General features: G+C 38.2%; 1 protein-coding gene across 9 annotated transcripts in view; it reads left to right on the forward strand.

Annotated features, from left to right (window-relative positions):
* Window positions 1–15,103, forward strand: part of DYRK1A (dual specificity tyrosine phosphorylation regulated kinase 1A) — a 145,851-nt gene that overhangs the window by 43,441 nt on the left and 87,307 nt on the right. For 7 of the 9 annotated variants that reach the window (XM_067035080.1, XM_067035076.1, XM_067035072.1 and 4 more), the window contains one exon: window positions 7,867–7,952. The exons of 1 other annotated variant lie outside the window; for it this stretch is intronic. In XM_067035080.1, the coding sequence (XP_066891181.1) occupies window positions 7,943–7,952 (10 nt within the window). In that variant the 5' untranslated portion in view covers window positions 7,867–7,942. Of the gene's footprint in view, window positions 1–7,866; window positions 7,953–10,237; window positions 10,260–15,103 lie in introns of those variants that run through there. One more of the 9 variants, XM_067035081.1, reaches the window with a different exon arrangement.

Consider the following 15,103-nt stretch of genomic DNA (forward strand, 5'->3'; position numbering starts at 1 on the left):
ATAAAATTATATATAATTATATGTATTAAAGTATACATAATCAACTAAGTATATGTGTGCATGTACTTATGTAAATTAATTATATATAATGTATATTTTATAAATAAAATTGTGTGTATATATATAAAATACTTAAGAAACACACATATATATATATAAATACTTTAGACCATTCTATTTAGAAAAGTCAGTACTATCAGAAAGGAGAGAGTGAGCAGAGTAGTTTTTTTATTGCATTTCTTAGAAACTAGTTACGAGAAGGGGTTGCAGACTATTATTGATTGAACATATTCTTCCTAAGTGTCTTCTGTCTGATAGATATGCTTTGTTTCTGGAATACATGCATGCATGAGATCACCCCAGATGTTCAGGTTAGGGAGGGAAGTGTAACGGGGGATGACACTAAGCACTGGATCTCAACCTTGTTTGATTCTCAAAGCACCTAGAGGTCGTTGGGCCACCACTTTTTAACGAGCAGGATCGATTTGAGTAATAGAAAGTTTGAGTACATTATGTGTAGGTGATACGAAGCAAGCGCATCAGCAGAAGAGATTGAAAAAATTTGTTCATATTACTTTGCTTTTAATTCCTATTTACAAAGGGATCCTGTACCCAGTTCCAACATGTGAGAGGGTGTGTGTCGGGGGGGAGGACTTTTTCACACCAAGCAGTTCTCAGATGGCAGCAGGGTGTCTGAGAATTCAGCCCAATTCTCACACTGTCTACCTGGTAAAGGGCTCAGTCCTGTAAGACCCTCCACTTCTGACACCAGGCACAAGCCCAGGCTGTTACCTGGGCGTCTGACTGGCTACAAACTGGAGGTTCCTGTGACCTCCTCCTTAGGTTTGGTTCATTTCCTAGAATGGCTCACAGAACTCACTTTTCTGTTTTTTTGGTTTTTTTTTCTTTTTTTGGCCACGCCTCGAAGCTTGTGGGATCTTAGTTCCCCAACCAGGGATCAAACCTGGGCCCTGGCAGCCGAGTCCTGACCACTGGACCGCCAGGGAATTTCTCAACACAAGAATTTGTGTGGATTGGATGTGGGGTAAGCAATAGGAAAGAGGTCCTAGATGATTAGGGTTTTAGTTTGGGAGATTGGGGTGTAGTGATACCCATTAACCAAAACTGAGACTACAGGAAGGAGAAGTGGATTTTTTTCCTGTCCTGCCTGGTCATTCCTCTTCTTTTTTTTTTTTTTTTTTTTTTTTTTTTTTTTTTTTTTTTTTTTTTTTTTTTGCGGTACGCGGGCCTCTCACTGTTGTGGCCTCTCCCGTTGCGGAGCACAGGCTCCGGACGCGCAGGCCTAGCGGCCATGGCTCACGGGCTTAGTTGCTCCGCGGCATGTGGGATCTTCCCGGACCAGGGCACGAACCCGTGTCTCCTGGATCGGCAGGCGGATTCTCAACCACTGCGCCACCAGGGAAGCCCTCCTCTTCTTTTTTGATCAAGAGATAAGAATGGGGAAATGACAGATTTCCCCACTTATTTCCGCTTATCTCAGTGGGGCCTGAGATAAGCGGCTTTGGAGTCTGTTTGGTTGGATTTGAATCTTATCTCTCTACAATTCGTCCTGTGTGACTTTGGGCAACTTCACTTCTCTGGGTCTTAGTTTCCTCACCTGTAAAACTGGTAATAGTGCTACTTAACTTATGTAATTATTTATGGGAATTAAGTGAATTAAAGGAAAATGTTTATGTGTACATTAAATATAAGATACCTCATATGCAGTAATAACTGGGAAACAAAATCAAGCTCAGTTCACTGGACTCTCAGAAATGTGGGCCTGAACCTTAAAGGAGAAAGGTGGGCTAGAGGCAACTTGGTATTTTCAGTCTGCTTAATTCCACATATAACTAAGATAGTACTTAATGTTGCCTTTCAACCAAATCTTAGAAATGAGCCTTCTGGAACTTAGGTCTGCTTATGATAGGGATATTTCCTAGTCTCTACTTTATATAGTAGTCACTCTCCAGTAGTGGAAGTTAGGTTCCTGAAAAGTGCTGTGGTCTGATTATTAATGTTTGAGGAACTTGGAGTAGAAGAGAATACATGCAGATATGTTGATAGACATGAAGGTTGAAATGAACCTGTGAAAATCATTGTTTTCACACTCACTAAAGGAGACAAAGGATGGCAAGCAAAATAAAGTATCACTGGTAGTTTATATGTTTTTTTAAAAAAATAAATTATTTATTTATCTTGGTTGTGTTGGGTCTTCATTGCTGTGCATGGGCTTTCTCTAGTTTTGGCGAGCGGGGGCTACTCTTCATTGCGGCGCGCGGGCTTCTCATTGCGGTGGCTTCTCCTGTTGCGGAGCGCGGGCTCTAGGCGCGTGGGCTCTAGAGCGCAGGTTCAGTAGTTGTGGTGCAGCGGCTTAGTTGCTCCGCGGCATGTGGGATCTTCCCGGTCCAGGGATTGAACCCGTGTCCCCTGCATTGGCAGGCGGAGTCTTAACCACTGCACCACCAGGGAAGTCCCTATATGTTTTGAATTAGTGGCAGGGACCTGTACTTTTTTTCGGTCATAGCTTACTCCTAGAAACTTCAGTCTCTGCCCACCAGTCTTAAAAAAGATATTTGTCAATGTGTTGTAACGGATAATATGCCTATGAGTTATTTCCCTCCTGTTTTCCTGTATTTATTGCCATATACAAATACTCAGTGCCTAATTTTGTCTCAGTTTAGCCCAGATATAGTCCTGGAGAGGCCAGGTAACTTGGTGCTTGAGGTAGCAAAAATTGGGACAATATTTATTTAATCCACTCAGCTCTGTCTTCTTGAACCTTTTCTCTGGTGCTCACTCAGGGTTGTGTTAGTTCTTTATGTACAGTTTCAGGAGAAAGCACATCCTTCTTCCCCTTAAACCCATGTATCAGCTGCTTCCACTTCCGACGTGCCATTGGAGTCATATATTCCAAGACCCAGGTTTTCAGTCCTTCATGTTCTTTTTATCTTGCCTGAGGCTTTAGTGCAAAAATAACTTATTTGCTATTGGTTTTTATACTCTTTTCAGCTTGTCTCCTTAATTTTTTTTTTTAAAGGGAATATAGAACAAACTGTTGTTACATGCTATAATCAGAATTTCTCTGTTAGGCTGACTTTTCAGGAGAGTTACTTTTCCATTCCCCAAAAGTGAAATACTTTATACAAATTAATTTACTGCTTATGAGCTTTATTTCATGTTTGGTATGGTTGAGGCAGAAGAGCGGTGAGTCTAAAATCAGACTGAGTCACTTAGATTCTTGCAGGTTTGCAATTTTCTCATAACCATTTCAATGTTCCCTAATGAGAGGCATCTTGGAGTGGTGGAAAGTAGTGAACTTCGTTGTGGGACCAGAGTTCTCAAGCTGTGCCCTTAGGCCAGGCGGGTTAATATCTCTGACCCTTGATTTCCCCACATAACAGTGCCTACTTGTAGGGTGTGTGTCAACGTCTGTGAAGTGTCTGAGCTGATGGTGTATAGCAAATGTCTTTTTCCCTGCAATTTTACTCATAATTTTGATTTGATATCATCTTACGCTTTTTACTTTTTTTTTTTTTTTTAAGACTGTGACTATTTCCTAGGGATCCTGGGGGAAATCATAAGTGTTCTTGGTTTTTAGGATTTCTCTTGAAACCTCCAGTTAGTGAAAGGACTTTTTCTGTGTATGCCATTTGATCATCTTATTGGGAATTAGAGTTATAGATTTTTTATTTTCCTTGTGTGTTAGGTATCAAAACATTTCCCCCATGACTCCTTTGGCTATTATAATTCTTGAAAAAATCTATTTCTAAAATTATTATCTGAAAAAAAGACATTTTCTTCTATCACTTCCTTGCTCTGTTAGTGTAATTGAGCAGAAGTTTATAAGGAAAGGTAGTCACAGAGTATAATTTTAAGATAATCACATTGTAATTTGATCCATGGAATCAAATTTTAGGTCTTTCAAATTCATTTTCATTTTTTTTAACATCTTCATTGGAGTATAATTGCTTTACAATGGTGTGTTAGTTTCTGCTTTATAACAAAGTGAATCAGCTATACATACAAGTATATACCCATACCTCCTCCCTCTTGCGTCTCCCTCCCTCCCACCCTCCCTATCCCACCCTCCCATCCCACCCCCCATCCCACCCTTCTAGGTGGTCACAAAGTACCGAGCTGATCTCCCTGTGCTATGCAGCTGCTTCCCACTAGCTATCTATTTTACATTTGGTAGTACATACAAGTCCATGCCACTCTCTCAACTTTGTTTTCTTTTTTGTAGCTTTTTATTTTATTTTATTTTTTTTGTAGCTTATTCTTAATTGGCATCTTCTGAACTATCAGAATTGTCCTTTTAAATCTCATTGTGCATTATATTTTTTCATGTGGGTTAAATTTTTAAAATTGTGAATATATGAGAATATATATTGATATAACACGTAAAATTAAAAGGTCATAAAAAAACAACTGTATACTCACCGGCTGCTTATAATACTTCCCTACTGCTTTAGTTATTTTCGAACTAGATACAGGGCTTCCCTGTTAGTGCAGTTGTTAAGAAACTGCCAGCCAGTGCAGGAGACATGGGTTTGAGCTCAGGTCCGGGAAGATCCCACATGCTGCAGAGCAACTAAGCCCGGGCACCACAAATACTGAGCCTGCGCTCTAGAGCCCGTGAGCCACAACTACTGAGCCCGCGTGCTACAACTACTGAAGCCCGCACGCCTAGAGCCTGGGCTCCATAACAAGAGAAGCCACTGCAACGAGAAGCCCGCGTACCATAATGAAGAGTAGCCCCAGCTTGCCGCAACTAGAGAAAGCCCGCGTACAGCAACAAAGGCCCATCACAGCCAAAAATAAATAAATAAAATTATTTAAAGAAAAAAGAAACTAGATACAGTTTTTAGATTTGCCTCAGTACAAAACATTGTGTCATTAGAGAATACATCAGTACCTGCCATTTAGTTTATTAACTCTTTTTGAGTTAATGTGGATTTGCCATATCATGCTAATGCATTCATTTCAATCATAGTTTTGCCAGTCTAGTTTTTTTTCAGATTTGTAGTAATTTTATAAACCTCAGCATGACAGTGCTTTTGATTAGGTGTCTCGATATCCTCCCACCCTCTCTCCCCTCCTCTCGTCTCCCCCACCCCTCTTGGGAAGGAGAGACAGACACAAAGAGACCGAGTCTGATACCTTCCTGAGCATACCATGCACATAAACTCAGCTTGTTGAAATTCTGTTATCCCTGCAGATGTGCTGTAGGTTAATTTTATGTAGTGATTTTCAGACAACTAAAAATTGGTTTGTAAGTTTAGCTTCAAAAAACCACTTAAGCTCAGTTCCTAGACTGTTCGTAGACCATTGTATTGCCTTGGGCAAAATGTGAGCTAAAGCACTGTAAAAGATTTTGAGGACTATGGGAGGTTCCTGTGGTAAGGATAGTAGATGCTTTTCGTTGGCATCTAATTTTGCTCCATAATTTGTGAATGGTTCCATTTGTGGGGGAAAAGATAAAAAATTCACTGTAGGTTTTTCTCAGAAAAAATTAAAATATGCCTGTCTGGATTTGTAAGCTTCTTTAGAAAGAAAATTGTATCTATAATTGGCAAAGTACATTTGTTGTTTGCTGTTACCTACTTATTGTCATTAAAACTCACATCTATTTTTGAAAAGTGACCAGCCTGAAGGATATATTGGAAATAATCACTAGAATCTTTATTTAAAGTAATCCAAGGTCAAGACTTGAGGGGTTTATCATTTCTAAGTGTATGATGGTTTAGTTGCTGCATATGTCAGCAGCAGATTTTGTAACTTACGGAAATTCTTTACCCTTTGCTAAAGGCTGCTTTTCAAATGAGCGTGATTAAATGGTTGATTTTTTTTCTAAAAGATGTCAGTTTTAGGGTGAGGCCATTTTGATAATCCAGAGTCAGATGCATTATCCATTGTGCCAGTGGCCCACTCATCTTTTCCTGTTGAAACCATTGAAGTTGGCAGCGTATACAGGTAGCCATTGTGACATTTTACAGGTGAAGAATATGATATCAGGAGCCTGAAGGATTTGAAAATGTCCAATTCTTGGCAAGAGATTTAAACATTCACATTTTCCTTTACCATAGTTTATGCTAGAATTGTAAAGACTGACCATTTATGAGGGAAAAATTATTAGAAAACTGTGTCTTTGAAGTAAAAATCTTGAATCCTTGATGGTTCAAGTATTATTTTTGCAAATAAAACTATTTTGATGCACTACTTTAATGTTCATCCATTTATCTGTCCATATCCCCTTTCCCCCAAGTTGGGTACTGATTGGTCACATGCCTGGGGTTTTCCTTGATACCACAGCAGCATCTGAGCTGGAAAAGTGGTTCTTCAGGAATGGAATCTGGAATCCAGGGAATGATTTCAGACACAGGTAGTTCCTAATTTACAGGTAATTCGTACATGTAAACCCCTTCCCTGAGCTGCTCTTTCAGTTGCTGCTATTTGGAGTACAGAATTTGAACTTTTAAAGAACTTCTGGGGTTCAAAAGTAAGTAGAAGCAGAAATAAGTGAAAAGCAGCAGTATTTGGTGGCAATAAATATAGAGTCAAATCCATATTATGACCCACTTGCATTAAAATGTTTTTCCTCAAACTACCTCAGTAGTTTTTAACATTATTTTGCAACACTGTTAGAATTCTACCATTTAGGGGTTTATTTGAAGGGCTAACTAGCTAGCATCCTCGTTGAAAACTGCAAATACTAAGGTGCATTATTTCAGCCCTGTTGATTTCTTCCTACCTCACACCTGAAATGAACCACGCTGAGGCAATAGGCGCTTTGGGCGGGAACGTAGGAACGTACTTAGGGGAAAGCATTGTTGTTATATTAGCAGGATGACTGGAATGTCCTAATGTGAAATTTAGGGAATTACAGGCATTAGGAGTTGAGAGAGTGCTAGCAAAGGAAAACAACCTGCTTCAGAATTTGTCCGGGTAAAGAGGATCTAGAATTGGTTACGTTTCTATGTTTCTTCTGCAGGGTCCCCAGTGCCCATGGCTGGTGTAATATCTTTTGGGTTCAATAGATGTCTTTTGGCTAGTCTGGGAACTTGGCCAACATAAGCAACATTGTTTCATTAGGAATAATACTTAGTTCCACAGCATCAATTTGAAAAATAGATTTTTAGACCAAACTCACTTACAAGTTAGGTTTCAGCCTGTGCTTGTCTTTGTCTTGTCTGTCATCACGTGCTCTCAGTTGACAATAGCTGTGAGGTTGCTTTTGCTTTCCCATCAGTGATGGAATTTGCTGGCCAGTCATAAAATAGCAGCGGAAGTAATAAGTAGGAAGTAAAGTGAAAAAATTACAGTAAGTACAAGAAGCCACTTGGAGAGCAAAAGAGGGCTTGTGGGCTTAGGGGAGAAATTGGTGAGCAGAGTCTCAGAACTCAATTTACCAGTAACATTGGTAGATTGACATGTGATCGTTCCTATAGAGTAACTTTCATTACCTCTGTAGTAACCCACGGTGAAAAGTGAATTCACATTTACTGATTTGTTGAATTGATGTAGATTACAAAATGTAGATGTTTTTTATTCGGATAAAATTACATAGAATAGTGTAATATTGACAGTTTATTTCATCCCTAGAAATGTGTGAAATTTTTGTTGGTAGTAGTCAGATTTTAAAACTGTTTTTCTCCCTGACAATGAAATATTTTATATTTTATATATAATTGCTTTTCATTAATGAAAATTATCTTCAAGTAAGCTTAAATAAATGTGAGGAAATGAATTTGCAGTAATTTTATCTCTATGTTTTGGGGATTGTATTTACATTAGATGTTCCTCAATTAGGGGTAATTGTCTTGCATCCTTATCTCTTATCATAATCTGTTTTTCTTCACACAGTGTTATAGTTTTGCTGCTGGACTCTTCCCTCCCTTCCCCCACCCCATCAGGATGATATGAGACTTGAAAGAAGACGATGCATACAGGTGACTCAAGTTTTGAAATACAGTAAAACTGTGGCTGTCTGAGAGAATGTGGGAACTGGTGGTATATTTTGAATGCGGGAGCTTTCTGATAAACAGCATTTGTGGGGAGAATTATTTAGATCAGTAAATGCAAAGATAGTTGGGATATTTATTAAACTTGACTTTGGGAATCGGTTTGATAATCAGTGACAGATAGTGGTATTAATACAAATACAGCATAGTGATTGCTAGTACTTGACCTTTTCAAAAGGGGTGTTGGTTAATACTTTGGCGAGAATTGAAGTATTTCTGTTAAAAATAAATAACATATTCACCTTTATGGTTGAATGCATGTTCCCCCAGATCCCTGTTACAAGAGAGCAAATCTTTTAAAGGCATAGGGAGTAGATGTTAGTAGTGTGTCTTAAGTCTCTGACAATTCAGTTAAGGATATTATACCCATTATGTATGATTCCTTAAAAAATATGGTCTGGGATTTTGTTTTTTCTTTCCTGCCTCTCCATCCCTTCCTTCATTCCTCTCTTTCTCCTTTCTTTCTTCCTTTTCTCCTTCCCTTTTATCCTTTTGTCATTTGTATTTATACAGGAGAAGCAGTACAGAAGGCATTTTTGAAAGAATATTTTTGATTGCTTTATAATTAATTGAGGTGATCTTAACTTATACACGGAAGAATGGAGGCTGTTCCATCTGTGGCTGTGTTTGAGCTCTTGGAAATGTAGTGTAGCTAATGGATGAAGTGTTACTAACTTTTAAACTCAAATGTTCTTAAATCAGGCCGATTAGGAGGTATTTTGTTGAACCAACTGGCTTATATTTGCAGACCTGGTCAGAGATACTTATTTGATTTATAAACTGTTTGAAAGTGTGATCTTTAACTGGAAAAGAATTAACCACATAAATCTTGGATAGATGCTTAATTACGTTATTGGTGAAGGTGTTAAGGTTTTTGTGATTGCTTTTTATTTGCGTGATCTTTGTTTTCTAAAAAGAAAAAAATTACCATTTTTTGACTTCAGCTTGGGATTTTAAAAAATAATGTCTCAGGTGTGCCATTTTGTATGAAGAAATGTGCTTGAATATATATTAAATTTAATTATCGATCAAATCATATTTTACATTCATGAGGGACTCAAAGAACTGATGATAATTCTTTTTTGAGTAAAAGGTGTTTGAGTAATTATTTCTGTAATCTGTCTCTCAGGGGTGCACATGTATATTTGCCTGTACATATTAGAGGTATACCATGTACACATTCTGGCTGAGTGGCTGACAAGAGCAACATGATGCTGAGGCTGAATGTCAGTGTCATAGAGGAATAAATAGGAATATTTACAGAAAAAATTATAGAATTTTATGAAAATTTTGTTGTCAGATTTTGTAAGTTTGACCTTTTGGTGCAAGAACAGTCGCTCAGCACTGTCAGCCCCCGGCTTGCCGCTCGGGCGCTGTACTGCACGGTGGCCGAACCAGTAGATGCTCACTTTCACCCAAGGTCACGAGAGGAACAAAGTATTTGGGGGGTATCTCATAGATTTATCCATGAATATTAATGATTTTGGAGATTTTCCCTTAAGAAATTTTGAGGTGGCAAAGTTGCTATTTTATTTCTAGTTTACCTTCCCAAGATATGAAGTTTCTAAATAACTCTTTTTCTTGAGAGGCTTATGGATGAAATGAAATATCTAAAGAGCAAATCCAGTTTATAAAGGTTATCTAGTTAATTTTATGAATGCTAGAACACACAAAAAGTTACAAATACTAGTTTATGATATAATCTAGTCTCTTACTCAGCCTCATAGTCTTTAAAAATTACCAACATTTACTGGCTTATAAAGGAAAAAACTCAAGAAGAAAGATCTGACTCTCTAATATACATATTAGCTGTTGGCATATTTCCCTTTCAACAGTTTGAAAGTTAATAATTGTTTTTGAATGTAAAATTAACAGCTTTCACAATCATCATTAATTAATGAAGTTTGCTCTGGTTTTACCGTGCACACATTTATTCTTCAACGGATAGAATTTTAACACATAAAAGCTCATAAGGAGTTTTTTCATTGAAAGTTATTTCTAGAATGCTTTTGCCTACTTGAAAGTGAATATTGTTTCCCCAGGCATTCATGGTCCTGACTTTATGTTGGTGAGCTGTGATGGTACCTTACTCTCTCATACCATTTCATTTTAGGTGCAGGTTCAGGGATGCTAGAAAGGACATTGAAGTATGCTTTGACTGACTTTCAAAAGCCACAGCTTACTAATCGATTTTTACTGAACAGCAAGCCAAAGTTAAACTTCAGTATATCTCTGGTACGTGTGTATATAGGTTTTCCTGTACTTACTTAATTTGAGGGTATTTTTGCATATTTTTAAATATAGTTAGAATGTAAGTTAGGTAAAATTAGATGATGATGATTATTATTTTTTTAGATTATTTTTTGATTTTTCGGAAAAAAATCATTTGTGACCAAACATTTTATTTGGCTAACATTTGCTTTGTACCAGGTACTGTAATAGTGTTCTGCTCGTAAGGATCCCTGTACTTAGAATCAAGGAGCGCATAGGAGCACATTTCAATTGGAAAAGCGGGCAGATACATAACAAATTTTGCAGTGGATGTTTATGATAAATTTTAAACACTTGTCTGTTGAATTCAAGCCATCTAGAGTAAAAACAGAAAGCACTCTCTGGTTAATAGCATTTGCAGTAATGGCTTCACCTGATACCTTCATGCCGACGTTGTCAAAATCTACCTTTGTGTCCCAGTCTTCTCTTTTGAGCTCCAGACTCATGTAACTGCCACCTACATGTCTCTCCTGCACATACTCCCTCCTCTCCCATTTACCCCTGTTAGCGATGCGTGACACCGTTCTACCCACGCACACTGTCATCTTGGGGACCTAGGAGCTACCTTTTACCACTTTGAATTAAGCGATAACCAAATTCAGTTTATTTAGAATGTAGAAATCACTTAGGAGATTAAATTCGGAAAATGCACTGCCTCAGAGATCACTGTGGACATTAACATAAAGGCGTTTTCATTTTTCCAGTTTATTTGATAAAAGGACCTCACCTTCCTTTTATTTCTTATTTATACCTGTTAACATCCAAGGGAACATTAATGGGAAAAGCTGTTGGATAAAGCAGTTGATACTTCTCTTTATTTGTTGGGCTTCTTTAACAACTGAAATTGTTTTTTAACAATAGTGATAGGCTAGTCATTTTAAAACTTGAAATAGTTCTAGAACATACAGCTGTAACTCTTTGAGGATGAATAACATTGGAAATTTGTTTATTTTGAAATCAATTCTTTTTTTAATATAAATTTATTTTATTTATTTATATTTGGCTGCGTTGGGTTTTTGTTGCTGCGCGCGGGGTTTCTCTAGTTGCGGCGAGCGGGGGCTACTCTTTGTTGTGGCACGTGGGCTTCTCATTGCGGTGGCTTCTTTTGTTGCAGAGCGCGGGCTCTAGGTGCGTGGGCTTCAGCAGTTGTGGCACGTGGGCTCAGTAGTTTTGGCTCGTGGGCTGTAGAGTGCAGTCTCAGTAGTTGCGGGCTTAGTTGCTCCGCAGCATGTGGGATCTTCCCGGACCAGGGCTCGAAGCCATGTGACCTGCATTGGCAGGTGGATTCTTAACCACTGTGCCACCAGGGGAGTCCCGGAAATTTATAAATTCCACTCATTTGTTCATATTGTCTGCCATACTTCTATGAATTTAAGTGCTTAAAACCATCTGATGTGGCAGAGTTTTAATTTTAGATTAAAATGTGAGTTTTGTAGGGCAAAGTTTGTATACCTCAGTGGTCACAGGAGCATGGCATACTATTACAGAACAATTAGAAATCAGATCTGTATATTTAAATAAAACCAACTTCTGTAATTCCATTTATGTACAGGGTACACTGGGGGAAATATAAGGGTATGTACATTTGGACAGTTGCGAGTGTATTGCCCATTTTCCTCCTTTTGGACTTGTTCTTCATGTGGTCCTGTGTATCTGGTCTTTTTATGTAAGTGTTTTCCCTCCTTTAGCTGTCATTCATTTCTTAACCCTGAGTGATCTGATTTTGTGCTTAATAATTCAATGAATTGATGGGTTTTGGTGAATGGTAAATCTAGTGGATTTATTTTTGCTCTCAGATTTTTTTTTCTTAAAAGAAGATGTTGGGGGTAGGAGTTTATTAATTTATTTATGTATTTTGGCTGTGTTGGGTCTTCGTTTCTGTGCGAGGGCTTTCTCTGGTTGTGGCAAGCGGGGGCCACTCTTCATCACGGTGAGCAGACCTCTCACTATCGCGGCCTCTCTTTTTGCGGAGCACAGGCTCCAGACATGCGGGCTCAGTAGTTGTGGCTCACGGGCCTAGTTGCTCCGCGGCATGTGGGACCTTCCCAGACCAGGGCTTGAACCCTTGTCCCCTGCATCGGCAGGCAGATTCTCAACCACTGCACCACCAGGGAAGCCCTGCTCTCAGATTTTAATTTTTTCTCCCAAGAAAAAATTGGTAAATACTTGTATTTACCAAGTAATACAGCATCAGTGAAAAAATTTGGAAATTTATAAGAATATAGGTAAGTGGAAGGAAGCATACCCAGAGTTTTACTGCCCATTGCACTATGGCACTTTCCCTTCTAGTATTTTGTTTGCAATGCCATTTTTTTTTTTTTTTTGCGGTACACGGACCTCTCACTGTTGTGGCCTCTCCCGTTGCGGAGCACAGGCTCCAGACGCGCAGGCTCAGCGGCCATGGCTCACGGGCCCAGCTGCTCCGCGGTATGTGGGATCTTCCCGGACCGGGGCACGAACCCGCGTCCCCTGCATCGTCAGGTGGACTCTCAACCACTGCGCCACCAGGGAAGCCCATGCAATGCCATTTTTGATTAATTAAGATGATCTGAGCATCTGTTCAGGTTGGTGTGCCTGGGTAGAATCTTTTTTATATTGTTTATATTTTTTATTGCCTAGCATTATATTGTGAACATTTCCCTGTGTCATCAAAAACTTACTAGCTATAGTGATCTGCTGTTCCTTTGAACTTGGGAGCAAATTCAGAGCATTCAGAACTATAACTTTTTGCAGGTGAATTATTTTAGAAATTTATTTTAAAGTATGCTGAGTTGAAACCAGTTCTTTGTATGCTCATGTCCCAGTTAAGTTAGGTTTCTCTCTTATTAGACATTTTCTTTTTTAACTTTTCCTTTTCACTTTTTTTAAAAAGTACTGACATCTGTGCATGAGTGTTTGATTGTATGTTAAATTATTTCCTTGTAATTTATTCCTAGGAGCGTGTTAGGTCATAGGGCTTGGAAAATTTTAAGGCCCTTCATACAGCCTTTTAGAAAGGTGTTTGGTAATGTGTACCAGTTTATACTCACTAGCATTAGATGAATGTTGGTCTTTTAATATACATTTGTGAGCATTGAGTATTATAATTAAAAATAAGTTTCTGATTCAGCTGGCAAAAAGAAGAATCTTCTGTTTTAGAAAATATAAAAGTGATAGTGTGTACTCAATGGAGAAAAAAGTTCAGTTGCTTCAGAAATGTATAAAGTGACAAAACTAATATAGTTCAGTAAATATTCTCCTCCCAGGATTCTTTCTAGCAAATGGTTGTATTTAATGCTTTTATGGCTGACCAGTTTTTGGTCCCAGCTAGTCTGATTCTCAAAGTCTTATCCTGTTTGTGTTTCCTGTGTGTGTCTCACAGGGTTCCTGTGACATAGAAAGTGCTCAATGAACACTTAGAAAAAACCCACTTTTTGTCGTTCTACTAATGCCTAAAAATATCTTACTCTGAATGTCTGCTTTAATAAATTTCTTCAAATGGTCTTAAGAGTTCTGCATTATTTTCTATTTCCTTATCCTTTTATGTTTCATATTTTTATTAAGTTTCTGATTTCTAAGTGAAAGCAATTAATAATGATTACATCATATATGTATCTCATAAGAGAACATATGATATTTATAGAGAAGATGGTGGGAAACCTGAGGTTAGCCATGTTGTAAAGGTGAATTTCTTAGACCCTAGTGCCTTTATTCAAGACCTAGGCGAAAGCAAATAGATTCATATTCATTATTTTAGATTTTAGGGACTTACTAAATGTACCTCCAAAAGAATGTTTGAGTTCTGGGAAGATGACAGCAGGGTATAGTTTTTTGAATCTTCGCAGTTTTCCCTAAAGACAGAGTAACGAGCACAGCAAAACCAAAAATTCACGGACACTTTCTATAAGACTAGGTGTGAACAGTATCACTACAAACCCTAATAGAAGTAGGTGGGGACAAATCTTCAATAACTACAAGACCTGCATGGTGTCAGCATTTGTACAGAAAGATGCAGAAGGGAGCAGCAGGAATCTGATGGACCTGAGAACAGGAGAACCGTTCCCAGGCTAGCTCACAAAAAGTCCCTGGAAAGTGTGGCAAGCAAGTTGGAGAACAGAAGCTAAAATTAAGAGATGTTTTTGAGTTCTCAGGGTACCAGGGGCCCACAGTGAATTCTGTGGGTTAGATCCATCTGGTCCCTATGAATTTTCAAAACTTACCAGTTGAAGTTCCCTTCCTGGTCAAAGTCCTGCACTAAGGAGACGCTGCTGGTAATCGAATCCAAATTTAGGAGGATGAAGACAGTGGGGAAAAGGGAAAAAAGGACGTATAAAGTAGGGAGAAGGTGAAAGTATAAGAGACCTCATTCATGAAACTATATTTCAGTGTCCTTCATTTCCTCTTCATGAAAACAGAAGAGGACTCTTATTGAAACCGGAAAAGCTACTCCAGTTTCCTAAACGTTTTTTATTTTACATGAAATAGAGCAGCTGACTCGGATCACAGTCAGATTCCCTATAGAGCTTTTGTAAGAAGAAAGGAAAAAGGAGAGAATAATATTTCTGCAGACAGTGAAAGCATACTACTAGAAAGAAATGTAAATGAAACAGATAAAAAATGTAATCTAATGTTTCTAAATGAGCTCAGAGAAATTTAGGAAATGGTACAAATATGGAAGAGCAACATAAATCTGAATAAGGAAATCTTAGAAATGTGGTGATAATGAAGGAAAGAGAAATAAAAGAAAAAATCATTTAAAAAATGAAGTCTAAACTAGAAGTTACACAAGAGTGAAAAAACAGTAGAAAATTTCTTCAGAGAAACAGAAG

Source organism: Kogia breviceps, chromosome 5, assembly GCF_026419965.1.
Source record: "Kogia breviceps isolate mKogBre1 chromosome 5, mKogBre1 haplotype 1, whole genome shotgun sequence".
NCBI classification, from domain to species: Eukaryota; Metazoa; Chordata; class Mammalia; order Artiodactyla; family Physeteridae; genus Kogia; species Kogia breviceps.